We start from the raw sequence: 23027 nt of genomic DNA, 5'->3' as shown, positions 1-23027 counted from the left end.
ATTCCAGCTAGCGCGCAGTTATTCTACACTAGCAATACGGAATATATAATTCTAATGCATTTTTGTTTCTTTGTGTACCTCCAAATGATCCGATTGAAATAATAATAAAAAAGGAAGGATTCTAAATATAAATTTGCATAAAAATCCGTCTAGCTAAGGCTCCCCCCCCTCCACCCTCCAAAAAAATGGATAAAAACAAGAACATAATTTTTCTCAAGCGTTGATTATATTTTCATTTATTGTTTATTTCAGAAAAATAATGAATCATTAATAAAAAGGATTGATTTTTTATGAAATTATTAAAAACTTAAAGTAAAATTATTTTAATTATATAATAAGTGAATCCAACTTGTCTGCTTTGATTTAATAGGCAAAATCACGAGTTAAGTCAAGTGAGCTGTCACTGATAGTTAATTTGGCTTATAAACCTAATTCAGTTAATGATTATGTCGCTGCTGAGTGCGCTATTAATAGTTAAGTGTTGTAATTTAAAAAAAAACAACACAATTAATTATTAAAATAGGACCACCAGAATGAAATTCTATCATGAAGGAAATACAACCACAACACTCTGCACAGAAATCTCTTTGGTTGAGGAAAAAAGAATGCAAACAGAGAGAATGCCATGCCATAAATAGTCCAGTTTGACAGATCATATTGTAGACCATTATAATATCAGAATTGCTTACTGCATAAAGACCTTGCACATGTTCTCTTGTAAAGGGAAAATTGAGGAGGATTTCAAAGATGAAGAAACGAAAGACTTAGCATATCTTAATAGACATGGCACCTCTAAACTCTCAACACATTCAGCAGGGCTCGACTCTCTATTATTTACCAACTGCTTAGAAGCCCTAGAAAATGTTCCCATCCTAAAGAAACCAGGGATTAACACGCATTCTTCTTGTGAGATCAAGCAGAATAGAGGAATTAAAAACACACCTTTAAAAAGGGAATGAATATTGAGATTGGCTTTCCATAAATACTAGTTACTTAAATTATACTAAAAAGCACAATATATAGTAAAATAATTACTCGAAGCCAGTGATTTTTTTCTTATTTTTCTTTATTTTTTTCTTATTGGTATTTTTTCTTATTGGTCTACATACCGTCGACCTTGTACATTTTTTAACATATAATATCTACAAAATAAAATAAATACATAAAAATACTTTCGACGAACAGTTACTTCAACAAATGATTGATTGTTTCACATTATGTTACATATCCTTTCGCATTTCCAGATCATGATTATCTGTTTGTAGGTCAGAGATATTATTCTCCTGAATTTTTGACTTCTGCCAGTCTGATCCAAGTAATACTTTCTCCCAAAAGGTAGGCCATTTTATAGACACACAAATTATAAGTCAAATTCACATGTCTCAGCTTTTAATGGTGCATTAATATCGCTAAGTCTTGTCGGAAACTTCCATCTTCACCAAAACGTTTGAAGAACGTACTGAAAGGCAGGGATGCCGAGAGAAATTTTCGGTCCTGTGACAAGTCTGTGGTCTGGGCCCCACTTTTTTAAGTGGGGCCCGGACCAGTTTCTCCTGTTGTTTTTGATTTCCAGATTTATGATGATATGTTTCTGTTGGTCAAATTTTTATTATTAAAAATATAATTTTAATAATTAAAAAATCCAATTAATAAGAATACTTACTTTTATTTTTTTAGCGCAAGGCCTACACTATACAGTTGCACACTTTACGAACAATCACAAAACCTTCGTCTATCAAAATACTAACAAGAACGAAGCGTTCTAGCAGGGAACATTACTGTGAATGCAATTACTAGCTAACGCAGCCTACTGCAACAACCTTGCACGAACGCCTATTGATGTCATCACTAGCTATAACTACAGCGATCCGCGCCGAGAGAATCAGTGTCTTCTGGACACTCACGGTGAGCTAAAGAGCGTAGCCGTCTGTCTAAAACAAAACACAGTATCATTCTCGATATGCCATTATCCTTTATCATTGTTGTATTATTACGAAAATTAAAACCATGCATTATAAACACGGTTATGTGACACGTCGAGGCCCAACGGTCGGGCCCTTTTCGATGCCGGGCCTCTGACAAAAGTCTCAGATGTCGTCCCCTCTCGGCGGCCCCGCTGAAAGGAGTTTTTATTGGAGAAATTAATCAATGTGAAATCAGCTTCTTTTTCCGATGAAGTTTGTCAGAAAATAAAGTATGCTATTGAGTGTAAGATGTTAATCCATAATCCATAATCGATTGTAAGGATAAAAACGAGCCTACCGCCCCTCACCCTCCCACAAAAGCATGCAACAAAGGACTCCAGAATCAAAATTGAAATTCCTCTTAACCATTCTCAACTCATCCTGCTGATCTCCCATCATCGCTTCTGCAACTGCTGTTGCAGATTATGCATCCACTAGTACTACTAATACTGATACATCCATCAGTAACAAATTTAATTAATCAGAGAACATCAGTTGGAATTCTGTATACGTGAAAAATAAAGCTTTGTCAATTTATTATTATTATTTTATTTCTTTATTTATTTTGTAAATCATAAACTAATAATACCAAGAATTCTCTTTTCGAGTGACGTCAACACAAAATTGTGATGACATCATATAGAAGGAAATGATTCTATTGGATTTTTTTTTTGTGTGCGTAATAGGTTTAGGAAAGATATTCAGCAACTTAAAATTAGAATAGTGTTCACTGAGATATGTAAAAAAAAAGTTAACATATAAGAAATAAAATAACTTGTCATCCTTAACATTAACTGATAAGATTAATATGGAGACGCGATGTGTCGCTAAAATTAGTGTAATAAGTGCCTTATTGGCTGAGTGCTTAGCCTATTCACTCTCTAACCAACATTCTGTAGGCTCGTATCTCCGTCGTGTGAATTTGAGACCATCGCCCTGCTTATTGAAGACTTGAGGTGGGCGAAAAATTTTCATGGGGGGAACTTTTTGGTATCATGAATGGGGTTACTGGATTATGTAAGCTAAGTTCTCCTGTTGTACTTCTACTGCTGTTTATACTATAGTGTTGGCAGCCTTTCGTGATTGGGATTAACATAAAAAAAAAAAAACCTTAAGCTTATGCCACACTAGAGCTAAACAAAATGTTTAAAAGAAAAAAACAACACACAGTAGACCCCTACTTTAACAACCGCTGGTCTTTTTTGTTTGTTATAAATGTACGAAATGTCCTGTTGGACCACAGAAGTGAGCCGATCGGGATACCTATCGTTGACTGACTGACTCATATCACTGCTTTTTATTTATTTATTTAAATAACATAATTTGCCTCCTCGATCTTCATTTATTGTCAGTTTCGCTTAAAAATATGACAATGTCATATTCCGGAAATTGTCTTATGTTCTAGAATGTTTTACGAGTATTATATTACACAATTCAAATTGCATTTCCAGGAACTTTACACAAATTTACGATGCTAAGCCGAGCCGAGCAGATGAGAAATTAGACTTCGATTTACGACGGCTCGCTTAACGACGTTTTTCTAGGAATCATTTAGGTCGTAAAAGTGGTCACAAAAGGCGTTGGGGTTATAAAAGTTCATATTAAAATTAAAAAAAATCGTGTATCGTATTTACTGACGGCATCAGGGAGATGCTGGAGTCGCACAGTTGAGTTCCAAGATTTCTTCGTGCACTCATCAAATGAAGTAAGCGGCTTTGACTTGATTTGCAGTCAAACATTTACTTGAAAGTCGTTTGCTTCATCGTTAAAAGATTAATCTTTCATGCAATAAATTATCATTTAGTTAGTTTAGATGATCATTAGAACCTTCGTAACTCAGTCAGTATGGACGAAGCCCTTTGGTAGGAAAAATCTGGGTTCGATGCCCGTCAGTGACGTGAAGAACTTTATCGGTCTCTTTCGACTAAAGGTGAGTTAGCTGGTCTCGTATGGAGGTAAGGTTTTTTTTTTCACCCGAAAACTCGGATTTTTCGTCCCCCAGAACAGGCAAACCAGCCCCGTGAACACGCACATGGATTACAATCATGAATACTTCCCAGCCATATGCCAGTCCCGAGCCCGGATAAAATTGGAGGGGGGGGGGAAGCAATGGTGAAGTAACCTGTAAAAATCTCACCAGGAATAGTTTGTGGGCAATACCTACAAAGTCACCGACGGAAATGGCTGAAAGGGAAATCAGCAACAGATGATCCGTCTATCAAACTGGCCAGAAACTTCGATATCTTCCGTAGGTTAAAAACAGCTAACGAGAGTATAATTTTGGGGAAAATTAAAAAAAAAAGAAAGAAAAAGAAAAAAGCCTAGTAAACCGAAGCGAATGATAAACATAAATAACTTCACCTTGCTAATGCTTCTGCCTGGTATATCCACTCGGGTCTGGCTCCCACTGAAGAGACCTCAATAAATGTCGAAACTAGTCTGGGTAGTGGCCCTTCCCTTAATGCATAACATTATACAAACCCCCCAGGAGATGTATTTTGCATTATGGCAGATACTGAGATAGGAGTGTTGTTAGCTTGCTCCACCTTTGCAACGAGTTGTCCTGGTGTTGTACCACCTTACCCCAGTCCTGAAGATATTTTCAGGCGCAAACTTTGTTTGCTCACACTTGGATGAAGGATTAAACTAAATTTATTATAAATAACTTCACATTATAGCCAAATATGTCTATTCCATATTATTTTATTTATTTATTTTTACGAATCATGGATTGTCTAATGGTTATTTGCATTTGTGCTTTCATTATCTACTAAGCAACTTTTCGTGATTCCGAAAGACAATTTAAAACCGAAACCCTTTCAACTTTGAAACCATAGGAATCAAAGTCACCCTTTTGCATTTATGAGACTTCTTTCTATCTTTTTTTCTTTCTTTTTTTTTTTTTTTTTTTTTTGAAAAAAGCGAAATATAATTCTGCGAGTTGACATGTCAAATGTGAAAATATTTTCCTATCGTAATTTTATTTATTTATTTTTTCCCTTTTAACTTGTAGAGACCAACATTACGGTCCGTAAACTAGGTCAACATCTGTTCATTTTAACACCGTAAAACTGAATATAAAGATTTCCTAAATTGATCGGAAAATGAAATAGCTCGAAGTAATAGCTAGTAAGCTGATAATGTTCTGTCCTAGTCAAGCTGCATCAACGAACCATAACATCAACTCATTTAAAACAAGCGTTGGATTCATTAAAAGGAAGACCTTTGGCATCCATAAACATCATCTGGTGTGGTGTAATTTTCTTTATTCGCCATATCTGCCCATTGTGATTTTTCTCATCCTCTCAAATCCCCTGGGGATTCCAGTGTCTCTCAGCGGTGTTGAGGATGGGTGACAATAAATTGGGTCAATTTCATTGTGGCATGGCTGGCGTTGCGTTCACGTGCTGATCGTCCCAGTCACGCCGATCTTGACGTAGGCCAGGAGGAAGGCGGACCGATGGCGCCTACTGACCTGGCAGCGATAGGTTTATGCGAAGCGAGGTCGGGAACCATTGAAGAGGAAATAATTACCAGAGAATTTTTTGAATCCTCTGCTTTAAGTGGATCAAGTTCTTGAGGGGGTTTTCTTTTTTAATTCTCGACGATAGTTGTCAAGGAGGGGTGGGGGGTGGGGGTTCTTAGTTGGAGGTCTTGAGAGAATGCAAAAAAACATTTGGGGAGAGAAAATAAAAATGCTTTCAATGTGTGAGACTAATGCCGTTTGCTATGTGATAGTGCACATACCGCAGTGCCGAGCAGTTTGATGTTCGCCGCGTTTGATAGAACGCACGCGGCACGTATAACACGTTCGTTATCATCTCGTTTTCCATTATCATTACTCTTATAACTGTCATTTTGTACTAGGAAACCTCGGATTGACGATGACGTAAAAAATAAATAAATAACATAAAAAATAAAATTAAGAAGTCCGTAAAAGAAAAAGAAGGAGAAAATAAGAGAATTTATGATGTTGCGGGCCTTGCAATGGAAGGGTCGAATTGAGTACGATGATAAGCGTTGAGATCTACGAATGAATTTATCTCTTTAGAGCTCTAGAATCTTCAAGACGCCTTTCTAGAACATTCAGCGACTGTCTGAGGATTCCCACAACAAAGTGAATTGTGCAGCAGGATAGTCACATAGCAAAAAAAAAAAAAAAATTATAAAGAAAATGTTTTTATTTATTTTTAAATTCATCCAAGAGAACGTACTCCTTTAATAAAGGAATACAAAAATTCCAGAAAACTATATTATTACTAAAATAGATGCTGTCGTGCGTGACTTGGTAAAATATCGTGTATTTCATTCTTTCTCAGTAACGTGGATCTTGTTATTAGGTTATTATGAAAAGAGATTAGTCTTATGGAGCAATTCAAAACAACGAACAGTTTGCAAATGAAAAAAAAAAAAAAAAGAAGAAAATTTGAAGAATTTTTTCATTCGCATCTTATTACTGTTATGCACTGAATACTAAACCATGTAGCCTATTTTTGCCATGGTACTACGTCAAGTACTACGTCACATCCGTCTTAGTTTTTGTATATTTTATTTATTTTCAAATATTTTATTTATTTAATTCAAAATTTATGTAGAACTTTTTATGTATAGCTAACAATAACGTGTACTTGAATATGAACTAAAATCAGATTAAGTATTGTACTTTTCTAAATTAAATAATAACAGCCATTAAAAACATATTATTTGTGGCATATTTTAAAGAACCGACAAAGGAACAGTAATTTTGCAACAGATGCAGCATTGTTTAAATAATACAAAAAAAAAATTGATATGACTAGTGGGATTCCGAGTGCCCTCTTGAGTGCATAAGTTTCATCTGCAACTTCTAGCTTTACTAACTATTTATAATTTTAACCTGAGTTTTTCTATGTGAAAAGAGGGGGCTTAAAAACAGAAATAAAGATATTATCCAGACGGTAATGTCTCCGAACTTTTTTTTATAAACTAACTTCAGCGAACGAAAGAACTCTTAACTGTGAAAACGAAAGAAATAATAATTAAGACAACTTGAAATGTTTCAGAAACATGTTAACTGTTTTGACGCATGTTTGGAACCCATGACAAATATTTATGGTTAACAAGACTCGAAATATGTTGTAAAAGTGAAAAATAAGATAGTACTTTTATCTTCTGCCAGAAATGATTGCATTTGAGAACGTCGTAGAGTCAGAGGTCACTCTTTATAACAGCAAAATAATCTTCTCTGTAAAGCTAATTGAACATTTTTTACTCTGTGCTTGTGAAATAAGTGTTGTATGTGATGGCCTTGGTGTCGCAGATGCAACACCAAGGCCATCACCCTCAAGTTGTGTAAGTAAACAGAAAAACTTCTGCATCCCTTCGAAGAACGCCTCTTTTTTGTTTGTTTGGTTTTTGTTACCAACGCCCAGTGCTATATATTAAGTTGCCTCTAAGGAATACGTTTTCCATTTTTCTGATATACATTTCTCTCTCTCTCTCTCTCTCTCTCTCTCTCTCTCTCTCTCTCTCTCTCTCTCTCTCTCTCTCTCTCTCTCTCTCTCTCTCAGATGATTCGAAATATGTGCAATTTTCTTCTTTTTCAAATTTTCAAGAACTTACAACTATTACAGGAGTATGATCTTCCATAGCTCAGTCGTCATGAACGACGCCCTTTCGTTGGAGAAAAACTCATCTAGGATGCGAAGATACTTTAGGACTTTTCGGGTGAATGTGAGTCAGCCGAACTTATAGGGTAATGGCAGGATTTTGGTCCTAGAAAATTTTGGTTTTTAACCCCGATCAGACAAACCGACCAGGAGAACACGCACAGTTGATACACAAGAATATATATTTAGGCATAACACTGGACTGTTTTATTCTAAACATACTATTACAAATATCAATATACCTCAAAGACCTGTAATTATATTGGATTATTATTATTATTATTATTATTATTATTATTATTATTATTACAAGGGTAAATGTCTCTAATTTTAGAATTTCTGTAATAACCACTAGAATTAAATAAAAATACAGAAAATAATGAGAGGTTTGTTGCGATTTCGTACAGATGTCGCTAAGTCCGTCGCTCTTTATTCCGCTATATACTTTGTGATCTTAATTCCAGGCCTAATAATTCCTCTTAATCATTAAATGGATGTTTTTATTTCTTGGAAGCTCTTATCCTCGAGACCTCGTGGCTTGGAAACCTTCTTCATCAGGCATTTCAGGTCAAACATTTGGGAGGTCACCAGGTTACCACCTGTCGAAACACATGATTGACACCTAACATACGATATCTTTACACTCCCGAGTTGGAAGTGTGTGGGATTTGAGGAGAATGTTTGCTTAGACGAGTAGTAGCGCTATAAGGTAGGGATGTTCAGGTTTCCGTTGATTCAAGTATAGTAAATAGGCCACCGGTATTTGTAATGAACTCATTAACACCTTGCAAATAATAGGGACCTATTTGCATACGTGCAGCGGTAGTAATGTTGGCTAAGAAAAAAAGAACAAAAATAAAAAGCCACTTTGTGTGTGTGTGTGTAATTCTTACTGAATTACACACACACAGTTCGCTATAGTATACACTTTGACATATAGTTTTTATTTGAATCCAGTCTTGTTCGATTCCTTCAGACACAACATTTTTATTTTTTAAATGTCACGAAACTTTCCTTTAACTAAAAAGAAACAAAGTTAGTTCTTGACATGGTAACAGAGACACTATTTCACGTATTATTAGGTCATAGCGTCTGCTCCGCCATATACCGAGCATGTTGTGTCTCGCTTTGCATGTCAGCTATCTACGAAACGCATTGTACTGCACTTCCTTGGCTGTTGGTATCTGAATTTCTTCTACACGTCTGGAATTCTGAAACACAGGACGATGAAATATTTTTGCATTCCTTAAGTACGAGACGTTTGTTTTCAACCGTATTTTTCTAAGATATTCATCTTCTGAAGTTACATCTTTTAATGTAATGGACCTTGCTGAAAAGAAAACAATTCACAGTGGCTAAGATCAAGGGGAGAAATATTTACATGCTCTGCTATTCTACTTTAAACAAACTTGAAGCGAGTGCTGGTGTGGTGCGTGGTGTGGAATATTCTGCTAATGCTGTCTGCATTCTTAAAATACTCTGAATAGATAAGGCCTAAGTTTACTAATGTCAAATTAGTCGCTACAAATGTGTGGAGAACAGTTACTCATGAGCACCCCACCCAGACACACATACACAAAGTAAAATGACATTTAATTCAGGAATAAGAATTAAGAATTTTATAAAGAAAACAAAAGATTCATTCTGAAAAAAAAAAATCTAAACGCTTTATTGACAGAATATTTTCCCAGGCTTCTGTAGCCGAGAGACGTGTTTCATAGATTGCACCAGAATAAATAGTACTACTAATAATAATAAAACCATTTTAATTTTGTAATTGTCCTAAGTACAGACTAACTCTTTACCATTTTTTTTTTTTTTTGCTACCAGTTGGTTTTCATTGTTATTGATTTGTCAACTTTGCCATCTCAACGGAAGAACTGATGTGACACAGTCCACTTCCACTCATTTTCAGTGATAATACAGGATCTCAGATCAGATCTCCATATACGTATGCTTATCATAGTTTTCGAGATTTTTTTTTCATGAATTGTTCGACATTGGTTTTAAAGAACATCTTTAATCATTCGAAATGTAAACTTTTCGTGTTGGGTTTATTAATAATTTCTTTCCAAAATTTCAAAATGAACACATTAATTGCTATAAATTTGTTAAGAAAATTAATTTTATTTTTCATGTCTTGTAACATACGGTTTAACCAGATTAACTGATAGAAACACACACACACACACACACACACACACACACATGTATATAAATTAACATATGAAAATAGTGAACAAATATTAAGAAATATCGAAGCTAAGTGATGCTTATATTAACTTATAATTCCAAAGTGTTTTTATTGCTGTTTGTTAAACTATTAATTATTTAATTTTTTTCTTAAAAAATTTAAAATTAAATAATTGCTATTTTAATAAATTCCTGCTCTAGCAAACTCTCAAGGCCTCCATTTAGTAGGGAAAACAGACTCACTCCTGGTAATGAAAATCATCTAAAGACATTCACAAGGATCCACGTAGAATTTAACCCTAGTATCCTGTTATGTAGTCACTAATGCCCTACCTATTCAGTCAGTTGGACTGAGAAATAGCTCAAACAAATAGATTAATTGAACAAATAGAAAGTTTCTTTTTGTGTTTAGCTTTTGTGATTGTCTTTAGATGGGAGAAAAATTTCCTCGCCCGGTGCGAGAGTACTGCCTCGCTTATTGGAGACCTGAAGTGTTTTGAAAAAGTTCCATATTTGGTCTCTACAGCAAGGTTTCCGGATTTAAAGAAATACAAAAATATGAAAAAATGATAACAAATAAAAATAAAAAGCAATCCGCCAGCCAACGCTACTAATTATACTATTGGTTTGCAAATGATCTTTCGTGGATGGGAACAACATTAAAAAAAAAAACTTCTATATTTTGATGTCTATACTTCATTTAATATGGGATTGATCAAATAGTTCTCCAGAATCAGCACTTTCCCGACAAACATTTACAAAAAGTTCTAAGTAGAGTACAAAAAAGGTCAGAAACAAGGTTTTTAACTAGTCAGACGCTACAAATCTTTTCACTTTATATGATAAAGAGATCATCTTTGAGAAAAACTTAAAAAATAAATTAAAATAAAGATAAAAAAAATTAGGATAACAGTTTAATTTTTAATGATTTAAAATTGGTTTCAAAGTTAAGACAATTTGATCTATTCATTAGATGTCCAGATCGTATCAATAATAACTTTATTAATTAGCTGTTAGTTATTAATATATTATTTATATAGTAGACTATAAGTGTCATATTACTATTTAGTACGCTAATGAAAAAGTTCTGTGTCACGTGGGTAGAAAGATCTCGGTCCAAATCTGGTTAATGATGTTAGAAATTTTCAAAGCTTTTTTTTTTTTAAACTAAAAAAAAAAAAGTTCCCCCATCCCCCACATTTACAAATTTAGAACCCCCACAAAAAAAACCCTCCTGTTTTCTTCTCTTAAAACAAAGCACACCTGACAACAAATGCAGTTGACCCACAAAAGGTACTGAAGCATCATCTACCTCCACTGTTGCTGCTAATTCTTATGTATGACCTCGTGGTCAAAAGTGCATTATATAAATATTTAATACAGGATGTTTAGACGCAAGAAGCAAACTAACTATTGTAAACATTGTCAAAACTTTTTCAGTCTTCGCAGCTTTATAATATACTGCTACAATAAACAACCTACCACTCGATCTCTAGATAACGGACCGGTTAGGTTATATGATTAAAAAAAAAATTAATAAGCTAAAATAAACAGTTGATCTTGAGTTTAGGCTTGCCTATCGTCCGAAGGAAGATCTTACTTCAGGACTGATGTCTTCCTTTGTTTGACTATCATGGTTTATATTTGCTATTTACCAATTTTATTTCATACATTCTTATTTCTGATTGTTTCCGGGTGGTGCTTGATCACATGAAATGTAAAGGTGATAAATAAACTTCAGTATATTTCTATAATAGAAATTATAACCAGAACGAATACTGTTTACCATTTGCATTTAATTATTGCTTTGAACTGTATATGTATGGTAAGAGATTTTTACTGTCTCTTACTATAAATATGCAGTTTCATAAAAGTATTATTTTTCAAGTGAGATAAGATATTTCTTTATTCACTTTTTCAGTATTTTTTGCGCATGTCCTTCTAAAAGAGTTTCCTGCGCATGAGCGATTTCATTCTACTAATCAGTGTAACATGACAGTTCAACAACAACAAAAAAAAGTTAAAAGTGTGATTTATATACGAGTTGCATTTAACATATCGAATATTTATTTATTTATATAGTTTCTATCTATGAAGGGTCATTTGTAAACCTATAGTACATTTGTGCTGTGTGTGGACGAAGTATTTTTTTTCTATTTTTATACATTTTATTTTTTGCTAAAATATGTATATAGATTAATGCTTTTAGTAATGGCAGATAATGAACTTGATTTTTGATATTATTCAGATGTTCCACTTATTTTTACACTTCTTTTCAGCTGTCACAGTGCGATATTTGACTAGAAGATACATCGGGGAATATAGTTCCAGCAAAGGTACCCTTTCTTAATAAATTTTCCCCTCGAAAATCCACTAGTTTTATTATATTTTCTAAATACGTTTATGACAAACGAAGATAATGAATGTAGCGGACATCTTTGATACGTCAAAATTAAAATTTGGCATTCATGATCCTCACTAAAATTTGCCAATGATCTCTGTCATATTTTTAAGAAAAAAAATTAGGCGAAACGGTTTGAAACTATGTCAAACGATATTGAAATTGATGATATTATGGATCCATTCATATTTTATAGCCAAATTTAAAGAAGCTTAAAGGTTTAGATTTACTCGCGAGTTATGAGAATACAAACAGGGGCTTTAAAACAGAGGGTTATTTGCATTTTAGGATTCTGCCCGGTCTCTGATGCAAACCAACAATTTGAAACAGCTGTCAGACTAGTGAAACCTAATCTCACTAATAATAGGCGAGTTTATGGGTTCCTGGGCAGAGTCCACGTAGTGCAAACCAAGGCATTCTAAAAAGCTCTCCGGTAAATTTCGAAACTTTTAAGGTGTTTTTTTTTTTCTATACTTGGCCATAAGATATGGATAGATTCATAATATTTTCCATGTATATTTTTTTAAATGTATGTTTTCTTTTAAATTTATATATTTTTAAATGTATGCCAAATAGAAGCCTTTCGCTTCCATACTTGATAAAAATGATACATTGTACAAAACGATATATAAAAGTAAATTGTTCTGACCATATAAGTCAAAAAATTATTCTACGTAAATATCGTAAAATGAGATATTTTTATTAATGAATATTGCACAAATATTGTTGAAAATTGTGCCTTCGTTATTATCAGACAAGTTCTACGAAGTGTTAGCTACTCAAGTAAAAATGAGAACATTTATATTTCCAAAGTACCTGTCGTAAATGTAGACATATAAAAATATTATTTTAATCAAAAACATTACAAATTATAAAATTATTAATTATCATTTATTTAAAATGGCAAACATTTAGAAAGAGTTCTGAATAGTCAGTTTTCGTTAAGTTTCATACGTTTATCTAAAACACCAACTATAATAAATTATAACGATGATCTTTGAAAGTCGATTTTCAATATCGTTAGCATCATTTTGAGTGTGCCTCCAAATGATAGAAATCTATAACTTTTTCCTCAAATTTTTCCATATATGAATTAAAAAATAAGAAATTTTCTTAGCGATGGTGAGCAGTATAATGATGATTATAAATATAATGGCGAAAAAGCGTTCTCTGAAAGTTAAGTGTGTTACGAGAGATATAATGCATTCTTTTTTATAAGTCATAGACCAATCAGTATCAGGAGTGGCGGTAAAAGTACTGGAAAAGCTGATCAAAAAAATAATTCATGAATGGATGGATAAGAATATGATATTCTACATGGGGCAGCATGACTTTGCGAATTGTTGGTAATGCCTTATTAATTTACTAACTTTTAATAACTGAGTGATAGCTAAGATTAATAAAGGGAATGACTACACGATTATTATTCTGGATTTTGCGAATGCATTTGACAGAATACCACATGGAACTGTTACGCAAATTGAAAAAAATGGGTGATGGATACGATACTAATTATATGGATACGAGGTTGGCTGATGGATAGATATAAAAAAAAAAAGTGGTATATGGAGGAGCAGAATCCAGGAAGATGCAGGTGACTGGTGATGTGGCGCAAGGTTCTGTGCTTGGACTACCACTGTTTAATTTGAACATAAATGATGTCCGACGTAATCTTATCATCATCATAATCAAATTCCTGCCATGTACCCTCAGGGGGTGCACAGGGTATTATGATAGTACTACAAAGTTGTCCCATTACTAACTTCCGATCAACAATTTTTCGGCAAATGAATCTGTTATCTGTCAAGACGCCAGTATTATCAGATATTATAGTTTTGTTTTCTAAGGCACTTTTTATAAGGGATCTTTATCAATCCATCTAGATCTTGGAAGTCCAAGATCTAGGTGGATTGATGTAAATCTTGGTCTTCCTCTTGATCTTTTTCCTGCCAACCTAGCAGAAAACACTTGCTTTTCTAATCTTTCCTCGCCCATTCTTTTTAAATGACTATACCACCTTAGATTAGCTCTGCTAACGCATTCCTGGATGCTGACACTGGCAAGTTCTTTCCTAATATCCTCGTTTTTAATATGATATTGCCATTGATGCCATCTGTTCACTCCCCTGGTCTTTCTCAGGACTCTCATATCTGCGGTCTCTAGTCTTTGGTCGAGTGTTTTATTTCTAACCCAGCTCTCAGATCCATAAGTTAAAATTGGTTTGAACACTATCTTGTATATATCTAATTTAGTGTTTTGGCTAATTTCTCTCTTATTCCATATAAATGTATTCAGTTGACTTCCTACCATACCAGCTTTGTTGATTCTGTTGTCTATTTCCATATTTAATTTACCATCTTCACTAAAAAGTGTGACTAAGTAACTGAAATATTTTACTTGTTCTACAGGTTCTCCATTCACGATGCAGTTGATATTTTCAATGTTTCTGCCTTATTTTCATTGCCTTTGTCTTGTCATTGCTGATTTTCATACCAAACTTATTACCATAGTTATTCAATTTAGTCAGGAATCTTGCAGACTTGTACTGGATTTATTTAAAAGTATAATATCATCTGCATAAAGTAAAGAGCTGAGATTAACATCTCCCATTTTGATGTTAGGTTTAATACCACTTTCCCTCATAATGTGATCCATATAGATAACAGAAGGCTAAAGTAAATCCTTATCTCATACCTAATTTAACAACAAACCGTCTTCCTATACCTTCTTCAATTCTAACTGCTTACTTACAACTCAAATAAAGACTAAATATTGCTTGATATAATGTGCGATTGACACCATATAACTGTAGCGTTTTGAATAGATTTTCTCTTGCACTTTGTCATACGAAACTTAAATACAAATCATTGTTATATTACCATAATTTCTCAACTATTTTGTCTTAAAGTGAAAATCTGATCCTGACAACTTCTATTTGGCCCGAATCTAGCTTGTTCTTCGCCAATTTCCCTTTCCACAACCTTTCTTAGTCGTTTCTCAAGTATGCTTGCATAAATCTTACCAGGAACACTCAGTAGAGAAATACCTGTATAATTCTCACATTACGTTTTGTTTCCCTTTTTTATATATGAGTACTATGAGAGCTCTACTCCAATCATCTGAAATTCGACCCTTTGACCAAGCCTTCTGAACTATGCAGCCACTGTAAGACTTTTATACCTCCATACTTCAGCATTTCTGGTCAAATATCTACTCCAGCTGCCTTTCATTCCAGATTTTTGATAGCTTTTTCTACTTCAATTATTGATGTGTATTCCTGATGGCATGTCTGTTGAGTGTTTTCTACTATCGTGCTGTCACTGCATATTTCATTTAGCAATCTTAATGGAAGTAATTACTCCATACATCAAGGATATCTTTATCTCCAGTATTCATGTTACCTTTATCAAGTCTAATTCGTTTTACTAATATTTTTGAATAGCTTTCAGAACATTTTGCTTCCATCCTGATATTTATTTTCTTTGTTCTTACCGAAGTCTTCCCATGATTTTTGTTTAGCTAGTTTTATGCGTTGCTTCACTTTCTAACATTTGTCTCTGTATTCTTTAAGAGCACAAGCTGACTTACTTCCCACGAACTTTCGATATGCCTTCTTCTTTTCCTTTACTTTCTCTTTAACTTCCTGAGTCCACAATGGAATTCTCATTTTTCTATCCTTGCAGACATACTCACTGCATGCTTCTTTGGCTGAATCAATCAATATTTTCTTCAGGATTTCCCAGTGAATCTCCAAGGTTTGGTTTCTGTTTTCAAACTCTTTGATTTTTTCTTCAATAATCTTTGTGTATTTTAGTGTACAGTTCACATTTGGAAGCTGCTAAACTTTGATTCGTTTTTTCGATATGAACAATTTTTTTAATTGAAAACTTACGTTTAAATTAAATATTTAAAAATGTAAATGAAATGTAAAAAAAGTTTATAAAAATCTAAATTATAAATCTGCGCATATTTTATTTTCACCTCAGAAAACTGAATTAAATTAAAAAAAAAAATTTGTTTTTAGATGCTTCTTAAATATACCAACCGTGATTTAGAATGAAATTTCGAAGTTGCAGCGCAATATAATTGTGTATCGTAAACAGGTAATACGAAGAATTCCTTCTAAGCCTGGTTGAAACGTTTTTCTTATTTATAACATATTTTGCTTTGTGTATAAGAAGCAGGAGACTTTATTTTTCTTTTAGAGTTTCAAAGAAGCTGGAGTGCCTTTCACTGCATAGACGATAGCAAGGTTCCTTTACCATGAGAGCATTTATTCTTTTTTACTTTCTTGTCGGGTGCAGCCCTGAGAAAACCTTTCCAATCTCGTGACCGGTCATGTCCCCGATATACCTACTGCGTACTTATTATGTTAAGTACAACTGTATAAAAGGGGGGCATTGTCATCTATTAAAGTGACAAAGCATTGCCTGCTGAGCGAGAGAAGTAATAACAGGCACATTTGTAGAAGGATGGCTTGTCATAAATCCTGAGGTGGTCTAAAGGTGAGGAACTTTAGGAACCAGTACTTTGTTGATCACATTGCTGCAAAGATATATTTGACGTTTTTTTTCTATAGAACATCGAAATTTACATTTTTACTACGTTCTTCTTTTAAAAGCATTCCTGATTTAATTCTGAGTTGAATTGTTTGATACGATGTGGAGTATTGCATTGAATTAAACAATAGATTCGTTCCAGAAGATCTTTGATTTCTGCTTACAAATTTTATGCTGTTTTAGGGGTAAAGGAGAGAGAGAGAAAGAAATTCTTTAGGCATCATACTTCCTAGAAGTATATACATAATGAGGAAGACTTTCTTTTTTTTTTTTTTTTTTTTTTTTTTTTACGTATTCGTTTTAAAATAATGCATTTCAGTCTAGAGCGCCACCTGTATTTTGTTAAATATAGTCACTAGTTGATTGTTTGATTCTCTTGACAACCAAAACAAACTTTCTTTTACGAGTATTCGCCCAAAAAAGCATTTTATCGACCAATAATATGTCTTTGTCAGCTTTTTTTTTTTCTTCTTCTTGGTTGTTAACCTACATGAGGAACGTAATGGCCCTGAAATTTCCCCACTGACGAAAGAAAAGCCATACTAAACACAAAGGCGAGTTCCTGAATAAGGATATGTGGTGAGGAACCCACGAGACGGAGAGACTACAAAAAAAAGATCTTTGTAAGGATCAAATAAAGCTATTTATTTTTTGTCTATTGACAACAAAAAGCCATCTTGTTTTTCTTCTCATGGAAACACCTGATAAATCGAAATACCGAAGTGAGTTCGTATAAAGCATTGAACCGTCGATGCTTAAAATTATCGATGTTGGTAACAAAAATATCTGAAGATTTCCTTGAGGATAAATGCATATATCTATAAGCATCTTGGTTTAAAACAGATCATTCTTGTTAGTCCAAACGTGATAAACTGTATCAATTTCCGAATGCTGGTAGTGTCTAAAAAAGTGATCGTAACCAGAGTTGAAGGTTAGATTTTATCAGTTTCAATTTCTTGTTTGTAAGGCGTGGATGCAGACTTATAAAAAAACAAAAAAAAAAAAAAAATCTGAGTGCGCTGACTCACTGTGACCTTTCGCTATGCGCGGCTCTCACGTGATCAACCATTGTTGTTTGATTCCTTTAGCCACAAGCTTATCCAAAGAAAAATAATAAAATTTTTCCTTTCTATATCCAAGAATGAATACAATCCCTTTGTCATTACATCGTGAGTCATCAAAACATGAATGACCACATACTCTTATACGATCACGACGACGACTCGCTACGGTGGAAAGTGATGGGAACATAAACAACACCAAGGACAGATCAGAAACACATCATGTGAAAGAGGCGTATAGAAGCAGCAAGAAACAGAGGATAAAAATGATGAGAGAAAGACCGAGGGGGGGGGGAAGATATAGGTCGGAGACATCTCTTAATATAATGTAGGCATTCTCAAATCACCTTGTTCACTGTCTACCATGTTAATTATTCTCAGATATATAGGTTTCGGGGATTTTATACGGAAAGGGATATATCGCAAAGTGGCCAAGGAAGGAAAACAAATTATAAAAGTAGGACGCAGTCACTTGGTCCCTTAACTCATGAGGAAAGAACGCAGCTTGTTTGTAGTCCTACTGTATGGTAATTGGTTTGATTTTGTCCATTGTATGTGTATCGAATTGGGGAGTAAAGGTGTGAAGTAGGCCACAACACCTTTGTCTTATAACTAGTAAGCGCCTTTTTTTTGTAATGATCTCTGGTTATTTTCCTGGAAATATTGATGTGTGTGCGAGTGTGATGACCCGGATTCGTTTCTATTGTGCACGCACAACATTACTTAATTTTCATATCGATGTATATTTTACTGTTTTTTTTTTTTTTTTTTTTAACGTAGCTTTTTTCCCCCCGCTAATTTGTTAGGGTTTATTTATGAAGGAAGAGTATCGTTGTGTATACACTGCATAAATTACGTATTTATTGAAATAAGAATGTAGGGAACAAAGCAAAGCCAAGTGATAATGACACATTGAATTGTGGTTCCATGTGAATTATCCATGGCAAAGCGATATAAACAACGAACATCAAGAAAAAAAATTATTTAATCAATATTTTTTACCCCTTATTATGTGCATCTTCAGTATTAAAATTATAAATTTGAAAAAAAAAAAAAAAAAACCTGAAGTAGCAACTACCATACGTAGAATAAACTTAAAACTCGATACGATATTCCACTGAATCATTCTAAACAGAGCAGATGCAATGAGGTTAAAAGCTACGATTTTTTTACAAATACATTGGCTATCCTATCTTCTTTTCATTTATCTAAAATAAGACATTTTTAAATGATGATCACCTTCATTTATGGTTAACATGTCCATCTTTGGACATGAATACAGTAGGTAGTTGGTTATTGCTGAGGTTACTGGAACCTTTAGAATGAAGACGAGGTTTTCTTTGTATGCATCAACAATAGATACGAATGAATTCTTTGTTAATTTAGCATACATCATCCCTTTGGACAATTAAACCTTCTCTACATCTAATAACATAGTTCACAAATAAGCTTTTATTCCCTGTGACTGAAACAGTACAGCGATTTTAGACAATTTTTCCTGCTCGTCTCAACAGAGTGAGTATTAACTATGAAAGGAATGCATGAAGGTGATAATATTTTACTCACGCCTGTCGGCGCTGCTTTCGACACTTGCGGCCACAAACCTCTAATAAGCACCATTTATTTCAAGGACATAATAAGAGGATAATAGACCACAAGTTATTTCAGCTTTTTTTAGGCCATCAGCAAGACATATAACTGCTAATAAGTAACACACAAGCATTATAATGCAGATATACAATGAACCACCGTTACAGTGACACGCCCTCTGGTGGAAAACTGCTCATACAATCTTCATTAGTGATGGCTTCAGGATATGTGCGTGTGCATTTCGGCTTTTGATTTATGACTTCATTTGTAAGAAAGAATTTTTTTTTCTGTACTGTATATATATTATATATATATATATATATATATATATATGAATTTATATGAATTTGGTGTTCTCTCTGTAGAGATTGAAAATATATGAATTTGGTGTTTTCTCTGTAGAGATTGAAAAAATCGTCATAACTCCCCGTATCAAGTAAAAGAATGTTTTTTCCCCTTTTGTAAAGATATTTCATTTTTTAACTGTGATGAATTGTATATCGCTATTCTTTAATGTAGTTTAAAAATATATATTAAAAAAATAGGTGTACTATAAATTTTTTTATTATTTGTAGTTTATCTTAATATTTACAAGAAAATAGTTTTATATATTTATAAATAATAAATTTCCATATTTTATTAATACATTTTTATATATTTTATGACACTGAATTATTTATTTTTGATTACGTTTTGAAGTAGTGCGAGTGAGTTCATATATGGAATATGTGAAACTAACTATTGAATCGGATAAGTATTTCGAATATTTCAGGTTGCATAGAATGGTAAAATACTTAAGACTGTTTTTCAGTGTTAATTCTCCGGTTCTTTAACATTTCAGATTTCATCTATCGACACAGTGTTACCTTCGACAATATTACAACGGAAGTGGAGATCTTGGACACATCGGGATGTAAGGTAAAAAATAGTTTTCTCTATTTCATCTTAACAAGAACTATTTTTCGATGCTCGCGTTTCTAAGTTAACAATGTAATACGCATGCGTTATTCAGACAGAATATTTAATGAAATTTGCTATTTCATTGTTTATTATGTATTTAATAATTTAAATTTTATGCTTTATTAAAACTATTATATGATACAGCAGTTTAGAATATGTATACACTTCGAAATTAAAAGATTTTTTAAGAAAAGGTAAGATTGATGGATTTATTCGTATGAATAATTAATTTTATTCATATTAATTTATCAATTACGTAGTTAATTCATTAATAATTCTAATATGAAAAATTCCTGTAGATGGCGTCTAGACGCAACAAAACGTCATTCTAGTTATAAAATAAATTGTATATTTCTTCAGGCTGCACCCATTAGCAGTAAAATATGCTAACAGTATAAAAACAATGAGGCATAAAAAACTATTATACGTATAGCATAAAGACATCTCTTTTAACCTGTAAATACTATTCAAATTAACCTGTTACCATTATACCTTCTTAGTTTCTTTTTCCTTTTTTTTTTTTTTTTTTAATTGGTTACACTAGGACAGACAGTATGTAACAGCCTCGTGTGACCACAAACCTTTAAAAACGGTGTCAAGTTACATAGCCTAGAAAAAGTCTAGTTTGTGCTCCTTGACAAATAGTACCTCCTCACGTCACATATTTGCACATGGCTGTCACATAGTGATGTCCAAATTATATGTTTGTAGAAGATTACTTGTCTCCATGAGTCTTAGACCTATTTAACTGTCTCCGCAGGACTCCGGGTGCCTTTATGACCACATTACTTGGGCGGATGCGTTTGTCGTAGTGTACAGCATATGTGATCGCACGAGCTTCACGGAGGCCCGCCAGTGTCTAGAGAGCATCAGCACCCTGAAGGGATTACGCTACGCTCCGGTAATCTTACTGGGCAACAAACGAGACTTGGAACACGCCCGACAAGTGGGTGTGGATGACGGCCACGAGATGTCGCTGCAGTTTCAGTGTCAGTTCTACGAAGTCTCCGCTGCTGAGAATTACGTCGGAGTTAGTCTAGCATTTCAAAGTTTAATACGAGAGGCGCGTGCTCTACAAGCCCTAAGAACTCTCCCTATACGCAGGAAAGCCGGTGCTGCCATGACCGTATCAAAAATGATTGGAATGGTGTTTGGTAAAACGAATAAATCCGGCCGAAATGGCAAGAAGAGGCCATCATTATCGATATAAATATTTATAAAAGCGATACTATTAAATCCTTTGGAAGATTTCTTATTTATTTTAAAGGTGTTTGCAGATGCTGGTAGATGGCGCCATAGTGAAATAACAGCACAAAATAAACTGTCGTTATTCAATCTAAGACTGCTTCCACAGTAAAGATTTTTGCATCTTAATAAATAACGCACAGAGCTGTACCAACTATGTTTTGGCCAGCTAATTCATTGTTTTTATTGTATACAGTTAAACTGCATCATATTATCTTAACCAGCATGCATATTTGCATGATTCATTCGACTAACAATACTCAGAGGACAGTGACGTGTTACATAAGAACAGTGAACAGTGAAACGGTGTTTTGATTTCATTCTGTAAATCACAGAAACGATCTATTTGTGATCATATGTGGTTATAAAAACAAAAAAATCATTTTCATCAAATGGTGCCCCCCCCCCTTTTTTTTTTTTAAGTGACGTGCCATCAATAACAGAGATTAAAATATTATTCAATAAATATTGACCGTTAAGTAAACATGAACTACTTGACTAGTTGCGCCATCTACCGAATTTAGCCAGTATAATACTAAGCTCTGTTTTGCACTGTGATAAACTTTTCCTGAACATAGCAGAGCTGTGAACCACGTTGATTTCATTTTGTTTTACATCTGAAGATTAAAATGTCGTGTGATGTTCTTCCCTACAATTGCTCATTTAACATGCATCCATGCAAATGTGCATTATGGCAATGAAAAGCGAATACTTTTCATTGCCCGAAAATACTCAGAATGGTGTATATTTTTCGCTTTTGTTTCTGAAGTGCAGCGGTACATGATTAAATAAAATTGCTAATCAAGGATATGTTTGAGTGTCTTTATTTATAGTTTGCGTAACACACAAACACATAATGATTATTATTATTAAAAGCAAGCAACGGAAAACTAATGCAGCCAGTTGGAGCTTGAGCCACCTTTGCCCAGAGTTGCCTTGCTATGCACAACTCTGAAGTGAATGCGTAAAATTTAGGAATCCTTGCTAGAAGAAAAAGAGTCCGTTTAAAACAAGTTCCGAAGTTAAATTCGTAAAATGTTAACGCCATTTTAAAATTAAATTTACAGTACAGCTTCATTCTACTCCATTCCGCTAAATACATCTAATTGTCTCGTAAAATCGCACATTTCTGTAATTTCCTTTTTTTTTTTCTTTTGTAAAATTTGAAATTATATAATACTTTGTGACAGAAGGACAAAAGATTGTAGAAAGCTTACATTTCCAGGAATTTTTTCTGTAGATGCAGAATTTTTCTTGCATACGCCTCATCACTCTGATGAGGCGTATGCAAGAACAATTCATGAAGGTTGTTCAAGCTCCTTTCCTTCGTATAATTTCATTTTTTTCAAGCCAATTCAGGCCTCGGCCTCCAGTAAACGGGTAGGAGTTTCGCACTGGAACGATGA

At 33.8% G+C, this 23027-nt stretch overlaps 1 protein-coding gene across 1 annotated transcript in view; it reads left to right on the top strand.

Moving 5' to 3' along the window:
• LOC150093700 (ras-related and estrogen-regulated growth inhibitor-like protein A) overlaps window positions 1–21918 on the top strand; it is a 48095-nt gene extending 26177 nt beyond the window's left edge. The window contains exons 2-4 of the mRNA XM_090413004.1: window positions 12085–12141; window positions 20258–20334; window positions 21137–21918. Coding sequence (XP_090269130.1) covers window positions 12085–12141; window positions 20258–20334; window positions 21137–21586 — 584 coding nt within the window. The 3' untranslated portion in view covers window positions 21587–21918. The remainder of the gene's footprint in view (window positions 1–12084; window positions 12142–20257; window positions 20335–21136) is intronic.
• Window positions 21919–23027: the final 1109 nt, after the last annotated feature.

This window comes from Typopeltis vanoorti, chromosome 23 (assembly GCF_054136105.1).
Source record: "Typopeltis vanoorti isolate ZY-2024b chromosome 23, IOZ_Tvanoo_1.0, whole genome shotgun sequence".
Lineage (NCBI taxonomy): Eukaryota > Metazoa > Arthropoda > Arachnida > Uropygi > Thelyphonidae > Typopeltis > Typopeltis vanoorti.
The sequence above is the reverse complement of the archived record's forward strand: the minus strand, read 5'-3'. Positions and strand labels throughout refer to the sequence as shown.